Source organism: Dryobates pubescens, chromosome Z, assembly GCF_014839835.1.
Source record: "Dryobates pubescens isolate bDryPub1 chromosome Z, bDryPub1.pri, whole genome shotgun sequence".
Taxonomy (NCBI): domain Eukaryota; kingdom Metazoa; phylum Chordata; class Aves; order Piciformes; family Picidae; genus Dryobates; species Dryobates pubescens.
In genome coordinates this window covers 35,236,539-35,256,982 of record NC_071657.1, presented here as the reverse complement: position 1 = coordinate 35,256,982, position 20,444 = coordinate 35,236,539, and the positions used below count along the sequence as shown (strand labels likewise).

The following is a 20,444-nucleotide window of genomic DNA, read 5'->3' as shown; positions in this document are numbered from 1 at the left end:
AATATTTTTAGGATTGAAGGTTTATATGTAGAGTATTGAAAGCACATAGAGGTAGGTGGGAGTTACATTTTGACATATTTTGTTTACTTTTTATTTCCCTAGTGAAACAAAATTGTGATTTTAAGTCTTAGATTCGATCATTAAGTCATTGAAAGGTAAAGGAGAGCACTCTGATCTTACTATAGGTCTTTATGCAACATTATTGTAGGCAAAATGAGACAGTACATTGCAGGAATGTTTAACATACTGGAAATTAACAGAATTTGCTGAAGAAAGTAGATGAGAAATGGTAATGTATTATGAACTATACAACTCCCAGCTGTGTAGAACTTGCTCGTCCTTCTGGCCTCTAAAAAAACCAAACAAATAACACAGCAATGCCAACTTTTGTCTATGATAAAGGCTGAAATAAGGCAGTTCTCTGTGAAAGGCAAACATAACTGTACATGTACATAAGGCTGTCAAGGTGATCTTTGTAGCATATTACACAATACAGAAATTAAAGTCATGAGAAACAAACATTTACAGGACAAACTTCAGTATTGGAAGGGGTTGTCACATTGGATCATAGTTCTTCCCAGTGATGGATACTAAACAGACAAATACTGGATTTATTGTTTATTCATTAAATGCCAGGACTCACAGTTTTCACACTGGACATGAGTATGTACTTAAGCCAGATGGAGTAAGTGCCAGTATTCTGTTATGCAGTCAAAATTTGCATTTATTTAGATGGCAAACAATACATTTCTTTGTGCTTTTGGTCTTGTTCTAATAGAAGTACAGAGATCACGCAGTTTTCAATTAGTACATTTTCATTGTCTCTTAAAATAACAGAGTGATTCATATGAAGATTTAATGGTTTAAAGGTAACATTAACCAAGAGCTTTTAACATGGAAAAAAATATTTGCCCAAAATCAGAAACAGGTTAAAACTCCAGAAATGTGTAGTTTTGTTCTTGATTTTGGAAGAAAATACATGATGTCAATCTTCTAGATATTTGTTCACAATAGCATTTAAGCTGGACAAACAAGAATTTTCTTTCATATTGATAGAATACATGTTCTAGAATGTTTGTCAGATTTTTACATTCTTAATCAGGAAAAAGGGTTCTGTCCATTTGGCGATGAAGCATGAAACAATACATGTTAACTCTTCATATTTGGTAGTTTTGATAAGTGGGCAGAAATAGAATTAGTTCTTGTATTTTACTTGGTTTCCCAAAGTGTGTTGAAGTTCAGAAAGTTCAGAGCATTTCAGAGACAAATACTAAGTTTTATACTATCACTGGAAGTGTTTGGAAAGTTCTGCTGTAGTCAGAGGAGTTGTGAGTCTGCTTTTTTATTTCATAATGTCACTCTGGAGTAACTCAGATGAAAGCATTCCTTGACTAATGTCACGTTTCTGTAAAACAATAAAATAGACTCTCATGTGGTATCAGTCAGTCCAGGTCAACTGATTTCAGCTAAGCTACTCTGATTTCCTCAATATTAATTGTCATAGCCCCTGTCAAATTTGTCCTGGGTAAAGAACCACAAGGCAATTGTTTTAGGCTCTAAATTAACCAAACCCACTCTTGAGCTTCCTCTGGTTGATTTGCTGCAGGACTCTGTTTTTATTTATTCCTCCTGCTGTTCTGTTTGTGTGTACGCTCTGCCTCCTATTCCTGCACAGAAGTAAGATCTACCACCACTGATTCTCACAACATAGTAGCTTAAAGAGAGATTTCAGCTCATATTTTACTGTACAATCACTAGGGACTTACTGCGATTAAAATAAAGAGAAGGCTTGTCTGGGGGTGGAAGATAAATTACATTTTCTTTAGGTAATGAAAAAAAATTGGTTTAGATTTGTAATTGTCCAAGATTCTTTTCAGCTGTTTTTTGCAATCATGGCATTTCTGTCCTCCAGATAGATGTTGTTAGTTTCATCAGAGGGAGGTAGCTCTTAAATTTGTGGTAATTTGGTGTGTTGGTTTTGTTGGGTTTTTTTAATGCTGTAAACATGTAAAATTACAAATGTAGATGTCTCAACAAATTTCTGAAAAATCTAAGAAATAATAAAATTGTCAATTTTCAGAAAATTAAGTCTATACTAAAGAAATCAACATGAAATGTAAACTGGAGGCTAGTACAGCCTGTATGGTTCTTTTCTGTACATTTTCTGGTATTGTCATGTTTAAGTAACTGAAAGGAGAAATGATTCATAGGGCAACTTGTTAATGGTTATTTCACAAAACTTGGTACTGAAAGACGGAAACCACCAGATATTTTCTCACTCCCCTCAAGGATCAGGCTAACAAATAATCACAGAAAGACTAGTTTTTGAAGCAAATGTATGCACATTTTAATTTCCCTTTGTCTACCATTCCACTGCAGCAATTAAGATTTGGAGTCTCTAAGACATTCTTCTTTTGGATTACATTTGTTGTTTGCTGATAGCTAATGCCTTCTGTGGAAACACTATAATAGAGAACTCTTTGTGTGGAATATTACAGACATGGACAGATTGTAAAATGATACTCATCTTTTGTTGGCATCAGTTGAGAGCCTCGTTAATCTGCAGGAACTGAGAGGAATGACTGCTTCTAAGGGAAGCTGTGTTCTTTCTGGGGCTGCTCCACTTGGACGCTGCTCACTGCCTTAGTTTAGCATCCCTCTGTCTACTTTTACAGTCTTTCCTCATGCCAGCAAAATGGCTCAACAAATCTTAGCACAAACAGGCAGTCCTGTTTAGTGGAAACTGTGATTACTTAATTAGCTTTAAAATCTTGTTTGTACCTTCCGTGTGATTCACTATTTGCATCAAAGCTGTAGGTGATGGTTAGGTTCTTTAGCAAGATGCTTTTCTCACAGCGGCATCATCTCAAAATAGTTTTCAAAAGGCATAAGAATGAGCATAATTATTGCAGCTGGAAATACTGTCAGCCTGCACGATCTGCACAAGATCAGTGAAATACCAAGTGAGACAATAAGGAAGAGAAGCAAATATGTTCATTGCATTGTCTGCATTTCTAGTGCCTGTGATCTGTCTTCTAAGAAAATCTAAAATGTTGGTATGCTGTCATATTACAGTAAGTCATAAAAGTCCAAGTAAACTTACCCTTAAAGAACATCTTCTACTATTTGAAAGCTGTTGCTTCAGTAATACTGTAGCACCAATAGTGCATAATAATTGTAATTGCTGCTGGTAGATGTGTTTTCCCCCCAAGTCTTTAATGAAGGCTATTACGAATATCAGGCACTAAGGATCTGAATCCTTGTATTATCCCTCATCTTATCATCTCTGATTCTGCAGATATCTGATTCTTCAGAATATTTTCTCTCATCCTTTGTCTGAAGGCATGAAGATAGCACATGTGCTTTGTCAAATACTGTGGCCAGAGTCAATGTTTTGAAAGACTTGTGATAGTTAGTAAAATGTGTTAGTAACACTGATTGCAACAAAATGGAAAACAAAAGAGCAGTATTTCCAGTTTCAATTACTGTAACCTTTTACTGCACTCCATTAAAAAATACAGCTCTGCTGAAAGAAGGTCAGTAATATTCACAGCATATATACATTGACTTCCATTTTACCTAGTATGTCAGAATTATGGATAATTTCAAAGACGGCTTTTGCCTTGAATAGAGAGATGTCAGCTGACTCTTTCAACACTATCTTACTGCAGTGGGGTGAGGCTTTTTTTTTAAAAATGTATCTCTATCTGACACACCTATATTGTTCTGCACAAATGCATGATCTCTAAAGCTGATACCATTTGCTTGTACTCTTAGTCCTGGCTGAAATTTCCTATGGGATGTTTCTGGATTAGTAAATAGAGCTTTTCCGATACTTCATGAAAGATAGGATTTCCAGAATTTGATTGATCACTGAGGAGTGTAAGTGCAATGTTCTCATGGTGGTCCCTGGGAAGAACTAAATGCTGTTTTCCAACAATATTTTGAATCTCATGATATCATAAAAGAAAAAAAATAATAATCAGTGCATGATGCTGTATTATTTGGTCCTGTATTTTCAAATACCATTTTAACTTAGAACATCAGCTATAAGAACATCGTTTCCTAAAAACGTGCTTCCATCTAAACTGTTTGCTAGAAAGCATTTTCCAATCAAATGCTGATCTTGCAATCTCTGAACCAAACTCCATTAAAAGTTCTTGTCAGATTGCTTTAGAGGAATGGTGCAAATACAGTATATTATACATTTCTAACTGTTGTAACAGCTAGTATTGCAGAGATAAAAATAAGTGCAAGAAAATTCATGTGCCATCAGGTCTTTATTCTGTGGCAAAGAATCTAAGAAGTATGAGTACAAATAAAGATCAGTAAGGACTCAGACAAACATTTACCCAATGAAGACCCAAATCAAAATGAAGTGAAAGAACATGTCTTCCATCCAGCTTAGCAAAATGCCAAAGACAGACTTATGTACTTTTCTAACATGAAAGCTCTAGGTTTTTAAGCCAAAGGATTTGGTCTTTTCCTCCAAAATATGTCCTCAGAGACAAAGGTTTTGTTCAGCCCTATGTACTAAGAGATGGGACAGAAATACGGAATTGGTCAGGCAGTCATTGTCCAATGCAGGTTAATGCTGGAAATACTATAGCTGAATGCTTAGGACCTGTTACTAATGAACAAGCAACCAAAAAAGTTGCACAGAACATGGGCAGCAGTGCTGCAATAGTAAACTTAAGAAATCTCTTTGCCTGCTTCCTCTTGTGTATCTGCTGTGGCTGCTTGATACTGCTATTTTAAAGGTAGTTAGGTACTGTGAGTTGTCAAACAGGATACCTTGGAACATAAGTGCTTTAGGCAGGGTTAGTTTTTCTGCCTATCTACCAGTTTGTATGGCTACTTGACCCTCCTACACTGTTTCTCCAGAGGAGGGGAAAATAGGGAAGAGGTGCTGCCACTGCTCTCAGTGGTCATATTTGATTTAACTGTGATGAAGCTTGGTGAAGTCTGTCCCTCCTCTTCCAAGCCCTCCCCACCCTCAAAACACAGAATAAGTGTCTCTGAACAGACTCTTGATGGCAATTTCATAATCATTGAGCTTACTTTTCATTAGTAACCCCTTGTCATACTTAAAAAAGAAGTCTTTTCTTCTGTAAGCAATTGATCAAAGACTTACTGCTTCAGGCAATTTCTTCCTTTATTTTATTTTACTTTGAAGTAATAGTTGAAAATGAAGCAAAAAAAATCTTTTTATATTTTGTTTTTCAGATTATATTACAAAAGTCACTTACTGCTTTCTTACTAAATATGTGTTAACAATCTTTATGAGGAAAAAGTAGGACCTTTGAATGTGATCAGGAAGACAGGAATGTTAATTTTCATTTTTACATCCAGTTTCAGAACTTTACAATCACAGAATAGCAGAGTACAGGTTGGAAGTGATGTCAGGGCTCATCTGGTCCAAGCTTTCTTGGCAAAACCATGGTCTACAAAAGATGATCAGTACCCTGTCTAGCTGAGTCTTGAAAGTATCCCAACATTGAGGAATCCACTGCTTCTCTGGAGCAATTATTCCAGTGGCTTATTGTTCTCATGTTTGAGTTTGGGGCTGAAACTTCAGTTTCTTTCACACACAAAACTCCTTTGTCCATCAGAAAAAGGAATTTCAAAGTAAGGACAAAAGAGTCTGTAATATTAAACAGCACATATTTGCTTTGTGCTGAAGAAAACAACAGGAAATTGCATACTAATTATCACAATAATTTGTGTTTGTCTTGTGAATGTACTTTGGAAGTTCATGCATGAACTTCAGCTTTGCATGCTGCATTCAAAAGTCACGAGTGAAACAGGGGCAGTACTGCCATAGTATGCAGGAGATGTTTATGTCTGGACTAGGGAAGGGTACTAGGAAACACAAAGCAGAGGGCAGAAATGGACATGGCTTAACTAACTCCATGTAGCTTCTTGTCATTAATGCATCAGTTTTTGTGTCCTGTAGCTATATAAGGGGGGGAAAAGTCATCATAATGCAATTGATTGACAATGTGACGATTGAATGTTTCCCTCTGGATTTTGAAGAATGGGATAGCTGAGCAGTGACACATGATTCCTTTAACTGAGGAGGACACAAACAGAGCTTCCTGTTTGCGGAGAGAAGTGTAGATAATCCACACAACTGCATCTAACTGTTGTCAAATTCAAAGAAAACTGCTCCACAAATGCAAGCAGGAAGAAACTGGGACAGGGCAAAGGCTAAGTCTTCATTTCAAATGCCTTTGGACAGATTTTCTGTTTGAATTCTTCTCATAGTTCCCTTCTGTGATCAAGTTATTTTGTGTTTCTGTTTTGAATAACTGCTGAAGATTCTATGTTCTGAAAATGGTAGTACCTTAGACTGAATAAAACATGAGTTTCTTGTCAAGTCATCCTTTGCTCATCTTACACAAGCACAGACTGGTTAGGGTCTAGTGCTGCTCATGTGAGATGTAGGAGTCTCATTTAGTTCTCAATCACCTTGTATCCACATCCCAACAAACTCAAAGAATTTTGGAAACAGCTTGCAATTTGAGATACAGTCTTGAAGAAACATGCCAGATGCAGATACAAGTTGGTCCACTGATCAGTTAGTGCTGATTCTTAGATAACATAACCTTGTATGTGTTAATACGTCATGAAACAATACATGCTTAATTACACTAATGAAGATGAAATATAGGATGCATATCTGTAGATAACAGTAGTGATTTTAAATGAAATCATTTTAGCTGAAAAGAGGCATAATGGAAGGTTCTTCTCAGAATAGAATAGAATAGAATAGAATAGAATACACCGGGTTGGAAGAGACCTTCAAGATCATTGCGTCCAACCCATGAACCAATCCAACACCACCTAAACAACTAACCCATGGCACCAAGCACCCTATCAAGTCTCCTTCTGAAAACATCCAATGATAGTGACTCCACCACCGCCCCAGGCAGCCCATTCCGATGGGCAATCACTCTGTATAGAACTTCTTCCTAACATCCAACCTAAACCTCCCCTGGTGCAGCCTGAGACTGTGTCCTCTTGTTCTGGTACTGGCTGCCTGGGAGAAGAGACCAACATCTGTCTGTCTACAACTTCCCTTCAGGTAGTTGTAGAGAGTGATAAGGTCACCCCTGAGTCTCTCCAGGCTAAGCAACCCCAGCTTCCTCAGTCTTTCCTCATAGGGCTTGTGTTCCAAACCCCTCACCAACTTCGTTGCCCTTCTCTGGACTCATTCCAGCAAGTCAACATCCTTCCTAAAGTGAGGGGCCCAGTAGTGGACACAGTACGAGAATTTTGTTCTTGTTTTTCAGAAAGATACTAGTTACGTTAATCCTCCACATCTAGACAGTGTTTTCTGTATAAAGAAATTATTTAATTCACTTTCCCTAGAAGGTATGCTACTGGTATCTGCAATAAGCAGCCTCAAGATAAATGAGGGTAGGAAGACTCTGTGAAGGGATCTGGATAGATGGGCCAGTTGTATGAGGTCAGTTGTATGAAGTTTAATAAAGCCAAGTGCCAGGTCCTGCACATGTGTCACAACTCCCTCCAATGCTATAGGCTTGGGGCAGTGTCTGGAAAGATGCCCAACAGAAAAGGACCTGGGCATGTTGGTTAACAGCCATCTGAACATGAGCCAGCAGTGTGCTCAGGTGGTCCCGAAGGCCAACAGCATCCTGGCCTGCATCAGGAATAGTGTGGCTGGCAGGAGTAGGAAAGGGATTGTCCCCCTGTACTCATCACTGATTAGCCCAAACCTTGAATACTATATGCAGTTTTGGTCCCCTCAATACAAGAAGGACATCAAGTTGCTAGAGTGTGTCCAGAGAAGGGCAACAAAGCTGGTGAAGGGCCTAGAGAACAGGTCTTCTAAGGAGTACCTAAGGGAATGGGTACTGTTTAGTCTGGAGATGAGGAGGCTGAGGGGAGACATAATTGCACTCTACAACTACCCAAAAGGAGGTTGTAGCAAGGTGGGGATTGGTCTCTTCTCCTTAGTACCAAGTGATAGGATAAGAGGAAATGGCCTGAAATTGTGCCAGGGAAGGCTTACATGGGATATTAGGACAAATTTTTTGGTGGAAAGAGTGGTCACGCTTTGGAATATGTTGCCCAGGGAGGTGGTGAAGTCACTTTCCCTGGTGCTCTTCAAAAAAACATATGGACATGGCTCTATGGGACATGGTTTAATGTCTGTGGTGGTGTTAGGTTGGTGGTTGGACTTGATGATCTTGGAGGACTTTTCAAGCTGAAACAAGGCAATGATTCTGTGTGTGGGGGGGGATAAAAGTACATATCTCTCATAGTGAAAATAAGTGTAATTTTGTCACATGAAAAACTTAGGGGTCACAAACTTCAAAATTTTTGCCATAGAGTCACTATATTATTCTAAACCTCAGCCAACAAAAAAGCAGACTAATATCTATTTCAGACACCTTAGCTCCTGCTTGTCACACAAACGAATGCACATTGCACCATGCTTTAGAAAAAGGAAAAAAGCACGTAAATGTTTTCTTTAAGTGGGATCTTGACAACAGTAAAATAATCATTTTCTTACCACTTTTCACTTGATTGCCTCATGAAATCATGGGAAGTGCTTTACAGGAATCACTAAGATTGCAAAAAACAAGGAAATATATAACTGAAGCACTATTGGTCAGGAAAAAATAATGTTACAGTCACAGAGTGTCATTTCCAAAGTGCAACTATAATAGAATAAATTACAAAAGAAAGCAAGACAGTTGTTTTCTTCATATTTTGTTGTAGAAATAAAAGCAAGTCTGAAGAATGTGTGTTAGAGTAAAAATTACATGGTCTCATGAGTAATTGTGCATTGGTTTGTTCCACAGAGGATTGTGTCAAGACAAGGTGAAGAAGCCACCAGAAGTTAAACTGTAGAAAACTCAGCTTAATATGATATGAAGTCTCAATTCTTTGTAAACCATGAATGATATATTAGGACTGGATTGAGTTGGTAGTGGGAGTTGATGTTGCACAAGTCTTGGAAGCATATTCAGAAAAAGAGTGATTTGATGTAATAAGACAAGAGGTGAATGCAAATACACTGCTGTGTGCATAAATGTATAGAAAATGGGATTTCTTCTGCAGCTGCAGATTCTGTGAATGTCAGAATTGAAACCCAGATGTCAGGAAGGCAAGAAGGGAGATAAGCAGCACATGGTTGAGTATTTTAACTGTTTCAATGGAATGACATAATTCATTACCTCTACTATGCATATAGAATAGAATAGAATAGAATAGAATAGAATAGAATAGAATAGAATAGAATAGAATAGAATAGAATAGAATGACATAATTCATTACCTCTACTATGTATATAGAATAGAATAGAATAGAATAGAATAGAATAGAATAGAATAGAATAGAATTGAATTGAATTGAATTGAATTGAATTGAATTGAATTGACCAGTAGACCGGACCAGGTTGGAAAAGACCTTCAAGATCATCAAGTCCAACCTATCACCCAACACAATCTAATCAACTAAACCAAGGCACCAAGTGCCCCATCCAGTCTTACTTTAAACACCTCCAATGATCGTGACTCCACCACCTCCCTGGGCAGCCCATTCCAATGGCCAATCACTCTTCCTCTGAAGAGCGTCTTCCTAACATCCAGCCTAATCCTCCCCTGTCACAGCTTGAGACTATGTCCTCTTGTTCCATTGGTGGTTGCCTGGGAGAGGAGACTGGTAATGTATTTTCATCCAAGTGTTCAGAGTTACAGGCTTGTAGTATTTTAAAGCTTCTGAAAGTGAACTCTTACTTCATAGAGGTGGAAGCAGTAGCAACAACTGATTGGATCACCTTACGTTGAATGATAACTTCTCATCATCGTATTTGTTATGTGGAGAGTTGGATTTTCTCAGGAGTGGAGTAAGAGACAAGACATTGTTTTAAGAATATAACATTTACTTTAAAATAGGAATACATTATTTTTGGGGGGGATTTTTGGGATGAATTACAGAAAATATTTCATAATCTTAAAATGAAGTATAAACTCAAGTTTTAAGGTCAGCCCATTTTTGTAAACTCTTACAGAGGTTATGTGAAATGTCCAGTTAGAAAATGGAGACTACCTCAAAACTGATCATGAAATTCAGGGGAGTACCTAAAGTATCTGTATTGTAGGTAGCTCTCCTGGGCATCTGAAGCCTACCCTTACATCTGCATTTTCATAGACAAGCTGTTCTGTGTACTGTGTGTCTTGATTTCTTGGGCCAGGACCCTAGACTTTAGATGATGAGAGCCTTTTCATAAATACCCTTTAGAATAAAATTGCGGAGTTTTTAATATACTCCAGGCATTTAAAATATTTTTAAACCAACCAGGCCTTTTTACACACTATTTCTATAAAAGTGTGCTTACGTTTATTAAAAAGGTAACTTAAATAATTGACATGGTAAGAAAGTATACAATAGAAAAGCTGTAACAAATTATTAGAAAAAGGTCATCTTCATAAAAGGGAATCTGTGTTTCTAAATGCTTAATACTTAATTGTGTTTCTTAATGCTCTTAATACTTAAAAGCATTCAAATTGTAATTTCTTGTACTACTCTGACATTCAAGACAAATTAAAGTTTCACTTGCCTTTTTGGCAAAGGTACCTCCCTTTTAATTCAGTCTGGATTCTGTGAACCTTACTATTCCTTTTAAAGTCATTTTGTAGCAGAAACCTCACTTGCTAAACCTGTGTAAATTTTTGCACCAAGTACTTATACTGGACTAGAAAATTACCTTTTTCCTCCCTTTCTGTGAAAGGTAATTGGGTTTAAATTCTTGTTCCAGTAAATCTATGCCAGAATCCTTGTAGATTTTTGAAGGGATACACACCAATTCTGCGTGAACTAATACTCACCAGACTACTTAATCATCTAAGATACTTTCCACCCAAAATCAGGTAGTTTATTACTCAAAATATGCTCCAGAAGGAAATATATAGACCTAATAATAATTTTCCTATTTTTACCACGGAAAAGTTATTTTTAAATTCATTGGAAGAATATTTTTTCACTTTAAAGGTAAGTTCCCACTTTAAAGAATGCTACATCTCTCAGATTTTTCTGTTACAGTATTAAACTCAGATAGCTGCTTCATATCTCAGATGATCATAGAGGTCCTAATCTGCTTCCTAGGAGGTTCAAAAGCTACCACATATTCTGTCATGAGGCTAGTTTCCAGGAAATGAGCAGAACATGTCTCAACCTGAAAACAATAAGGAAGAAATTTTATTTTAGAGAAGCCTTACTTTGTATCAATGCTGTATAGGTCAGTATTATTTTAGTTTCCATCTTTGAAAGAAATTCTCTGTGGGAGCAAAAAAATTCAAGAGTATCAGAATCCAATACTCTCTGACCAGTTCTGAACTGAAATCACAGTGCAACACAGTATAGCCACTGCTACATGCAGTTGAATCATAGTACAAATCCGATTCCAACTACTGGTCTTTACTTGCTGTGACGATGCTGGGAAGGAATACGTGAGTTAAACTCAGTTAAAACCCGTTGCTCTGTTCAAAGCTCATTTTGTCAGTTGTGCAGGTTTTATGCTATCTGTTGGTCTGAACCACCTATGCCGGGCTGCCGTACTCAGCAAGCCATTCATACTCTTTTGATTAACTCTGGAAAAGCATTTACACAAGCAGTTAAAACACTGAACTGACACAGGCATTTATATACAACAAACCCTCCTGTCCCTTGTCTGTTGAGGTAAAAGCAGCTTTCTTAGCAACAGCTGTGCTCAGTCATGCCTACCTTTTTTCCTCTTCCTTTTTTATTTTATTTTTTTTTTAATTTAGTCCTTTTTTTAAGTGAGGAAATAAATAAAATGAAAGATGGGATAAAGGATCAAAAGAGCAGAAAAAAAGAAAAGTGTATGCATTTATATATACATATACAAACAGAAATGTAGAGAAAATTAGTCAAAGCAATAAGCATAGCATTCATGCCATGTGCACACATACCACCTTGTAACACTTTATACAACAGTAGGGGCCAGTCTGGAGTAGTGGTGTGTCTGGTCACAAAAGTAAATAACTAAGAGTAAAATGTATGATTTGGCTTACTTCTTTTCCATTTGTTATTGTAATCCATTAATAGCAGTCTTTCCTTAGCTTCTAGTTTAGGTTTCATTCTGTCAAAGAATAGCAGAACTTAAGCTCTACTTTCATCTAACATGATTTTTTATGTTTTTTAAAATGTGTTTGCTTCTTCCTAAAGGCCTTTTTTTCTACTGTAATGTATAGAAAAAACTAGTGGACAAATAATAAAAACTTTCCATGTAAAGAGAGAATTGACATTTCTGTTTCATTACAGCTAATCCAAATATCAGGACTGCCATATACTTAGATATCATGAGGACTGGAAATGGCTAATTAACACAAATAACTCTCCCTATTCCATTTTCCCCAATGAAATAAAATAGAGAAAGCTATTTGACAGAGAAATCTGCAAATACAGCCTGGAAGACAGCAAAGCAACATTGTCCCATTGGCCACCCATAAAGCAAATGTAATTGTAGAATAAATTGGAAAACACAGAAAGCAAGATTGCGTTGGTAAAAATACATCCTGTGGCGTACTACTGTGCTCACTATTACTGTCTCTCCTTCTCATCTGTAGAGTAACAAGAGTTTTATAAACATATAGAAATGGATTTTTATGGTGGGAAATGGGTACCAACTCCTAGTCTGAGGTGTGTCATACTGGAAGTAAACCATCTGTCTGTTGGGTCTGTCCAATAAATCACTGAAAAGCTTATCCTTAAGATGAATTTATTTATGTGTGTATTTGCTGACAGCTATTCTGAAATGGCTCTTACCCACCTTGAAGCCTGTTCCTGGCTTTTTACGTAATAAGCTTCCACTTCACTTTGGAAAGTCACATTCAGTTTTGTTGCCAAAGGTGTCTGTTTTTCAAAGTCACAGCTTACTTGATTGCATACAGCAGAGCTGCTAAAACTTTCATTGAACACTTAGAATTTACTCATGTAAGTTAAGGACTGAAAGTCTTTATTGTGTTAAAAGTCTAAATGTAGCTCAAGATTATTAATAATTTTCTATGCCATGTAAAACAAACAACTAGAAGAATTGTTTATGCAAATCATGCTATGCAGAATTTAGAGTAATGGATCAGACTAATTCAGTTTCTTACAAGATTGACTTATTGTTTAGAAAAATGACATTTTTCTTTCATATTAGTGCTATGAGAAAATATGATGCAAAGAAATTCTTTATTTCATGTTACTCTATATGCTGTGATTTTTCAGGTTTTTTTTTCTGAACACAATGAATTATCACCTCTTCAATATCCATAATTCTCAATCTAGCCATGGTTTTTTCTGCATCCAGATCACAGGTGCAAAATAAAGTCAGATGTGGAAGAAAGGAAGTTGTGACTTCCCTTTTTCAAATTATTTTTTTTTCTTTTTGTTTTCCAGTATGTGGTTTTGTTTCTTTGTCTTTTCCCATTGATGTATTTTTTAATGGATGACCTTTCCATTTGCCTTTACAGAAAAAAACCAAACCAAAATAAAAATAAAACAAATGACAAAAAAACCCACCAAAACTATTAAGAGATTTTAAAAGTATTTTGGCTGTACTGGCTGGCTATATTACAGTCTATTGTTGCTTTAAAGGTTTTCCTCTAAATGTGTAAGAAACTTTCACATGTTGCTTAAAAGTTAAAAAACAAGACAAGGGAAATAGTTGTGAGCTTTTACATTAGAAAGAAGTTGTCCTTGAGTTCAGAGATGTTGTTGTTACCGCTACCCAGAGATGAGTATTTCATTCTACATGGTATGACACATTTTCTGATTTCTTACTGAACATTCTCAACAAATCTTCAAACTGTTCAAAGCAGACACACACGTACAACCTTTCTGTTGAAAATCCACTTCGACTGCAATCACTTTTGTCAGAAAAAATGGTTGAAAAGTGTGGTTAGCTCTGCATGAGGAGTTGCTGAATTTGCTGCAACTTCTCATTTTGCTGTTGAGATAGCTGACAGCGATTTTGGAAGTCATAGTTGGTTTTGGATCAGTAAATAGTGCTTTATGTTTGAGTTAGAATACTCCATATGCAGTCTCCATTAAAAAAAAAAAACAAAAAACCAACAAACTCTTATACTCTGCATCTATTTGCCATCACATGTTATGGACCCAAAGTTTGAAGCAGATTAAGAAGGAATACCCAAGTTCAGAAAAGAAATGCTGTGGTGGTTGTTAACGATGACGGTTGGGATGCAGCCTTTAGCTCAGAGAATCTCTACAACACTTGTCAGCAAAGGCCAGGAGGGGTCAGATAGGAAAATTCAGTTGCTGTCTCAGCTGTATTTTCATCTGGAGAAAAGTGTTTTCCATGTGGTCTGCATTTTAGAAGAAAATTATTATCTTTCAGCAGTTTTACCTTCCTATCCCTTTAGTAACATATTAGACGTCTCTGGACTGTTCATAAAGTGTATAAATAAGGACCTAAAACTGAACAATTACACACTCATAATTTGTTCTTGCATGTTTGGCGTACATTGATACGCCCTTTCCATTTTGAAACTTTTTCCCCACTTCAAGGATTAAAGTGCAGCAATTTGTTTAAAGGGAGAAGATTAAGCATGTTACTCTATTCTAAAACATAAAAGAGCTTACTTACTTGGTACTAGTGAAGTATTTTTCTGGAAACCTTAGTTTTTCTAAGATGTACACAACTCATAAACTAAAAAAACAGGTGAATAAAATCTAAGTTATGTTTCTGTGAAATGCAGCAGAATTTGATATGGTTTTATTACTTTTTTTCATGTCTTGGATCAGTGTGTATGTGGATTTATATATATATATATACACGCATGTATAGCTATAGTTATTATCATTGTCAGTCTCTCTCACTTTATAAAGAAAAAAATAAGTATTTCTAGGATTCATTGTTTGCATTGGAGATTCCTGTTTCTTAACTGTATTTTGATTGCTGCTGTATTCAAAGGATGCTGATTGACTGATCACTGACAAGACTTTTTTTTCCTTGGAAATCATCAGTGTCTTGGACTCCCTTTAGAGCAGTTTGTGCTGATTAGAATTTTAAGTGTCAGCTCTGTGGAAAGGGTGGTTTTTTTCTTTGCTTCTTAAGAAAAGCATCTGGGCTTGTATAAAAAATAATTTAGATTAGTAATCAGGTCCAGTTAAATACCATCATTTATGCACACAGGTCCACTAATTTGCCAGTTTAAATTTAAAATACTTATGTTTGAATCAAAAGCCAGAGGTACTTGGGCATTAAATTATGTTTTAATTGCAGTGACTTACTAGGTTTGACTATCATCAATAATTCCAACTAAGGTCATGCTGTCAGGCATGTATCACTGTATGGCTAAAGAGGGTTTTTTTTGGAAGCTTGTGATTCAAATTGCCATGAGTTTTTCTGCATAGTTTCTATCCCTTTCAGGCTTATCTATATTTTGTCAGTCATTTAACCTATTGTTGATAAAGCTTGGTGTAGTAACTTTAGAAGAAAAATGCCATATGCAAATAGCACTTTTTATTCGTAATATGTGCTGCAACAATATTGTTTGTATATATACTAATTTAATAAAAATAGATCCATTGTTTGTGAAGTTCATGAACACTTTCAGTATTATTGAAATGATATTTAATATGCATTCAGTAGTGACAATGTGCTTCGTAATTTAATTCAATAGATGCTGCACACTGTTCTGCTCTACTGATTTTCATCTTTCACAGTTTTTACTAACGGATAGATAGCGTAACAGGGAGAATCCTATCCCTAGATTCCTGAGAATATAACATATTCCTTCATAAAAAACTACTTTTAAATGCTTTAAACTGCTTTCTCCTAAACAGTGCTATACAAACTTATGCTCTTTTCATTTCTTTCAGCTTGTGTTTTCAAGCGTTGGAAAGAGAAACATATGTATTTGTTTTTTGTGGTTTTTGATTTCATGTGGACTGGAAATCCAGGTTGACTCTGCTCATGATCTGTAGTAGTAGTGACATCTGGGTGATCCTCTATCCCTTTTCATCAAAGAATATGTAGCATGAACTTGGTTCTGCCTTTTTTATGGTTGTTACTGCCTTACAATTTAGAAAGAAAAAAAAAAATCTCTTGAGCAGAACATTACTGTTCCCAAAACAAAAGAGCTATCAAATAGTCCAGGAACGTGTAGTGCTGATATCCAGGTGCTATCGATATATTAAACTGGTAGTATGTGGAAGGGTCTTTTTTAACAGCGTATAAAATTGGCAAGTAAATTTTGGAGCAAATATGAGGGAATGATTCAGAATAAGCACATAGCTAATTGTATGACGAACTAAGTTTGAATGTGTTGTGAAACCAAGGAAGTTCAGTGGAAAATAAATCCAACTGTGCTAAGCAAGTAATTTGTCTGATTAAAACTTTCAGAACATTAAGTCTGTTTCACTGGATCACTATAAAGGGAAAAATAGTAGCCTTTCTTTAGCCTTTTAAAATGCAGCATTACAAATGCAGATGTACTTGCACATTGCATGGTCACTGCAAGAAAGAGCAACATTTGTATGTTTGACTGCATATTTTTTTAATGTGATTTTATTGTGGAGTTTTAGTTCCTGCAGGCAATGCTGACAATAGCTTTTTGACATAGATAGCAGATTTATACTATGGGCTGTAGTCCGTGAGTAAGTAGGGAAATTTGTCTGAGTACTTTAGCTGGTGATGTGTTTTGTGTGATCTCCTTGTGAGATGAACTATGAATTTTCAAGAGAAAAGTTGTAAATGTGTGTACACTTTGAATAGTTTGAAGATTTGTTGAGAATGTCCATTAAGAAATCAGAAAATGTATCATACTATGTCGAATGAAATGCTCATCTCTGTGGGCAGCAATAAGAGCAGTAGTAATAAAGAAGTGTTATGAATTTGGTGAAAGGTCTTTTCTGAAGCAGTATCTATTTCACTTGGATATTTACAATTTTGGTAAAAATATGTCATCCACCACACAGGTGTGGTTCTTATAGGGCAAAATGGTACATCTACTTTAAATTGATACGGCATGTATTTTATCCTTAATTAACTTGATAAATAGTTATCTGCAAAGTGAAGTAATTTGAATATTTTACATTTGGCATGTATTCATTAGGATTTTTTAAATTGTTGTTTGTTTTCAAAACACAGCTTTCTTTATAGGTAAATAACATGATCCTTTCTTAAATTGTCAGTGACATGATGTTACTGCTTTCTAGGCAACACTTTTCAGATACTTTGTGTTTCAGTTTGGAGCTATGCAGTGAATCCACGGGGTTCACTAGAAATGCCTTTATCATAACAAGGGAGCAATTGTTCATTTTGTGTTTTTTTCCTCTTGTGGATATAACTTTGGAGCAGTTCCAGCTGTGTTAATAAGCCACAGGAAGCTGCAGTGAACATACATATATTTAAGACTAAATTCTTTCTGCAGAGACAACTAAGACCAACTGTTTACTGAAGTCTATTTATTTTTCTCTACACATGAAATTAATAACCAAGGAGAAGACATGAATCTAGTCCACAGCTAGTAGTTAGCTAATTTACATCCAGTAGCTGATGTTGGATATGGCTTTTACATATGAGGTTGACTTTAATAGGGGAAAAGTCATAAAGATTAATTGCATTTCATGCTTTTGGACATGTCTAAAATCAGCAATCTGACTTCATCTGAATGAAATGCAGGTCTTACATTTTATGTTACACTTGAAAAGGTCAGACATAATTAATTCCCTTCAAGGAATGGCAAGCATAAAAACATTATTGGTGGTATATATTGAGTATTGTTGAGAATGCCTACAGGTATGAAACTTGGCAATGTGAAAAGTTCTTTGGGAATAAACAAATGAGCAGGCAGGACAGTAGACAGCAATTTATAGTACTCATATTGGAGGGAAAGCTGTTGCTTAACCATACCATTTTGGAGGCAAAAAGAGGCCATTTTAGAGGCCCTATTAAAAAAGTCCACAAAGAAATAACTAGAGACCATCAGGCAGTTTTCGGTTAGTCTTCAGCATCCTTGGGCAGAGGGAAAATCTGGGAATTCTCTTTCTGTAGATCCCAGCAGGTAAACTTTTTATTCAAGTTAGATATCCATTATCAGTAGCATTCTTGTTTAACCACAGCTAGCAAGTAAGCATCGTACAGTCACCACCAGTGGAATGTGGGGAGAAAACTGGAAGAGCAAAAAACTGAGAAAACTCATGGATTGAGTTCATAACAACTTCCTAACTAAAATACAATAATAATGCTAATAAAAGTAACTGTAATAATTTTTTTTTAAATAATTGTAATGAATAGGAAAATAACAAAGGAGAAAGTAAACCCAAGAAACACAAGTGATGCAAATGAAAACAGTTGCTCACCACAACCCCTCTAGTTTTATTACTGAGCATGATGCCATATGGTATGGAATATCCCTTTGGTCAGTTGGGGGCCAGCTGTCCCAGCTGTGTCCCCTCCCAACTTCATGTGTAGTCCCAGCCTACTCCCTGGTGGAGCAGTGTGAGAAGCAGAAGAGGCCTTGACTCTGTGTAAGCACTCTCAACAGTGACTGACACACCCCTGTGTTATCAACACTGTTCCCAGCGCAAATCTTGACCATAGACTCTAACCAGCTAATGTGGAGAAAACTAACTCAAGCCCCACCAAAATCAGTACAGCTAGGGAAAGCATTTCTGAACATTTTGCATTAAAGTAATAAGAATGTCCGCAGCAATTCACATTGCAGCATTGTGTTTTGTCTATTACAAGAGTAATTTTTCTGTTTTGTTTAGTACTTTGTAAATTCATTGTTATTAGCTGCAGTCTGAGCCCTGGTGTCTGCTTCTACTGGTATTGTTACTCTACTACTTAAAGCTACAATCTTTAAAGTATCTCTATCTTTTTCAGTTTCATTATCAACTGTCGAAAGAAAATGCATGTAGTAGTGGAAATAAAAGGCACAAAATGTTTTTAGAAATATTTTTATTTCAGCCACTGGAGCATAGCACTTGAAATAAATCATTGCCGTTCAGAGCAGTTTTGTTTCTCTTATTTTCAACACAGTTAATACAAAGGATTCTTACATTTAGCACGTCTTTTGAATGAGTTCAGGTTTTTTGCTTTGAACATGTTTTGCCTGTTGTAGTGCCCTAAAGTACATTTGCCTCCACTCCATCTTTGTCTCCCTTCTTTGGAAAGAAATAGTAAAAGTTGATATATTCAGCCTCATTTAAATCTAATTTGTGATTGTTCAGTCCTGAAGAATGTTTTTTGTGACACAAGTTCTGTGTTCAAAAACTTTCAGTCAAGCTCTACTGAGAGCAACACTGTCAAGACTGTGGTTACTACTTGAATTTCTTGTTGTAGATGACAAGTTGTACTCACAGATTGACAGTTACTTGGGTTGTAAGAAGAATGACTTTTATCTTGCTAACTTAGAATGCTAATTATGACGAAATTTCAAACATTGTCAAACACTTCAAACTTGACCTTTACATACAAACATCCCACAAACACGTTAATTCAGAGAGCACCATTCCATTGAAAGGATGTTCCTGGGAAGAAGGCCAAACACTTGAAACTGTTTTGATTGCTTACTCTGAAATTTCAAACCAGTGACGACAGTAGGCCCCCACTAAATGTATTTGTGGTCTGAAAAAATTATTGCAGCCCAAATTAAGCTCTATGTTCCTCAGTCTTTTACAGTTACAGACATTTTACTTTTTAGCAGAAGGACTTAACTCAAAAGCCTACCATTCAGACTGCTGTTTTTTGAAAACTTACATATTATATAGTAGAGACATTATATGTCCTACAAAAAGTGTGTTTGTCAGGCTACAGTCTCCTGTGAATTCCTCTACTTCTGTGATATGTGACTTCCTAAGCATTTTTAAAGTCACTGATGTGCTGGACATTGTATTAGTATTTAACAGTGATAATGTAAGGGCAATGTTTGGATGGTTCTGATCACAATAAGGTTTCAGACCTGTTTAGGGTCAGTAGTGCCATAATACATACAGTTAGTAATTGGGAAAAAAAAGTAATCAAATGTAGCATTTGTATTTCCTAGGTATAGCATATCTGAGTGGAATGTGCAGTGATAAACGAAAATGTATAATTGCAGAGGACAATGGTCTGAATCTCGCTTTTACCATCGCCCATGAAATGGGTCACAAGTAAGTATGTGGATATCAAACCCTAGTAAGGTGTTTGCATGTAATGCTACAATGAACTATTTGAGTACTTCAGTTTTTCCTTTTGTCTTTTCCTTTTATCTTTTTCCTTTAACATTTTTATTTTGATTTTTATGAAAGTTTTGGGGAAACATGGTTTTGTTATTAACAGTAGTGGCATGTATTGGTATCTGGTATGCAAATTAAGAAAATGTTTACAGTAATGTAGGAATCTTCATAGCTACACAATAACTAGGTTTGATGGAAGGACTGATACAATCTAT

General features: G+C 36.1%; 1 protein-coding gene across 1 annotated transcript in view; it reads left to right on the top strand.

The window, feature by feature from the left end:
* The window catches only part of ADAMTS19 (ADAM metallopeptidase with thrombospondin type 1 motif 19), a 143,252-nt gene that overhangs the window by 57,113 nt on the left and 65,695 nt on the right, over positions 1 to 20,444 (top strand). The window contains exon 8 of the mRNA XM_054178660.1: positions 20,058 to 20,163. Within this exon, the coding sequence (XP_054034635.1) occupies positions 20,058 to 20,163 (106 nt within the window). The remainder of the gene's footprint in view (positions 1 to 20,057; positions 20,164 to 20,444) is intronic.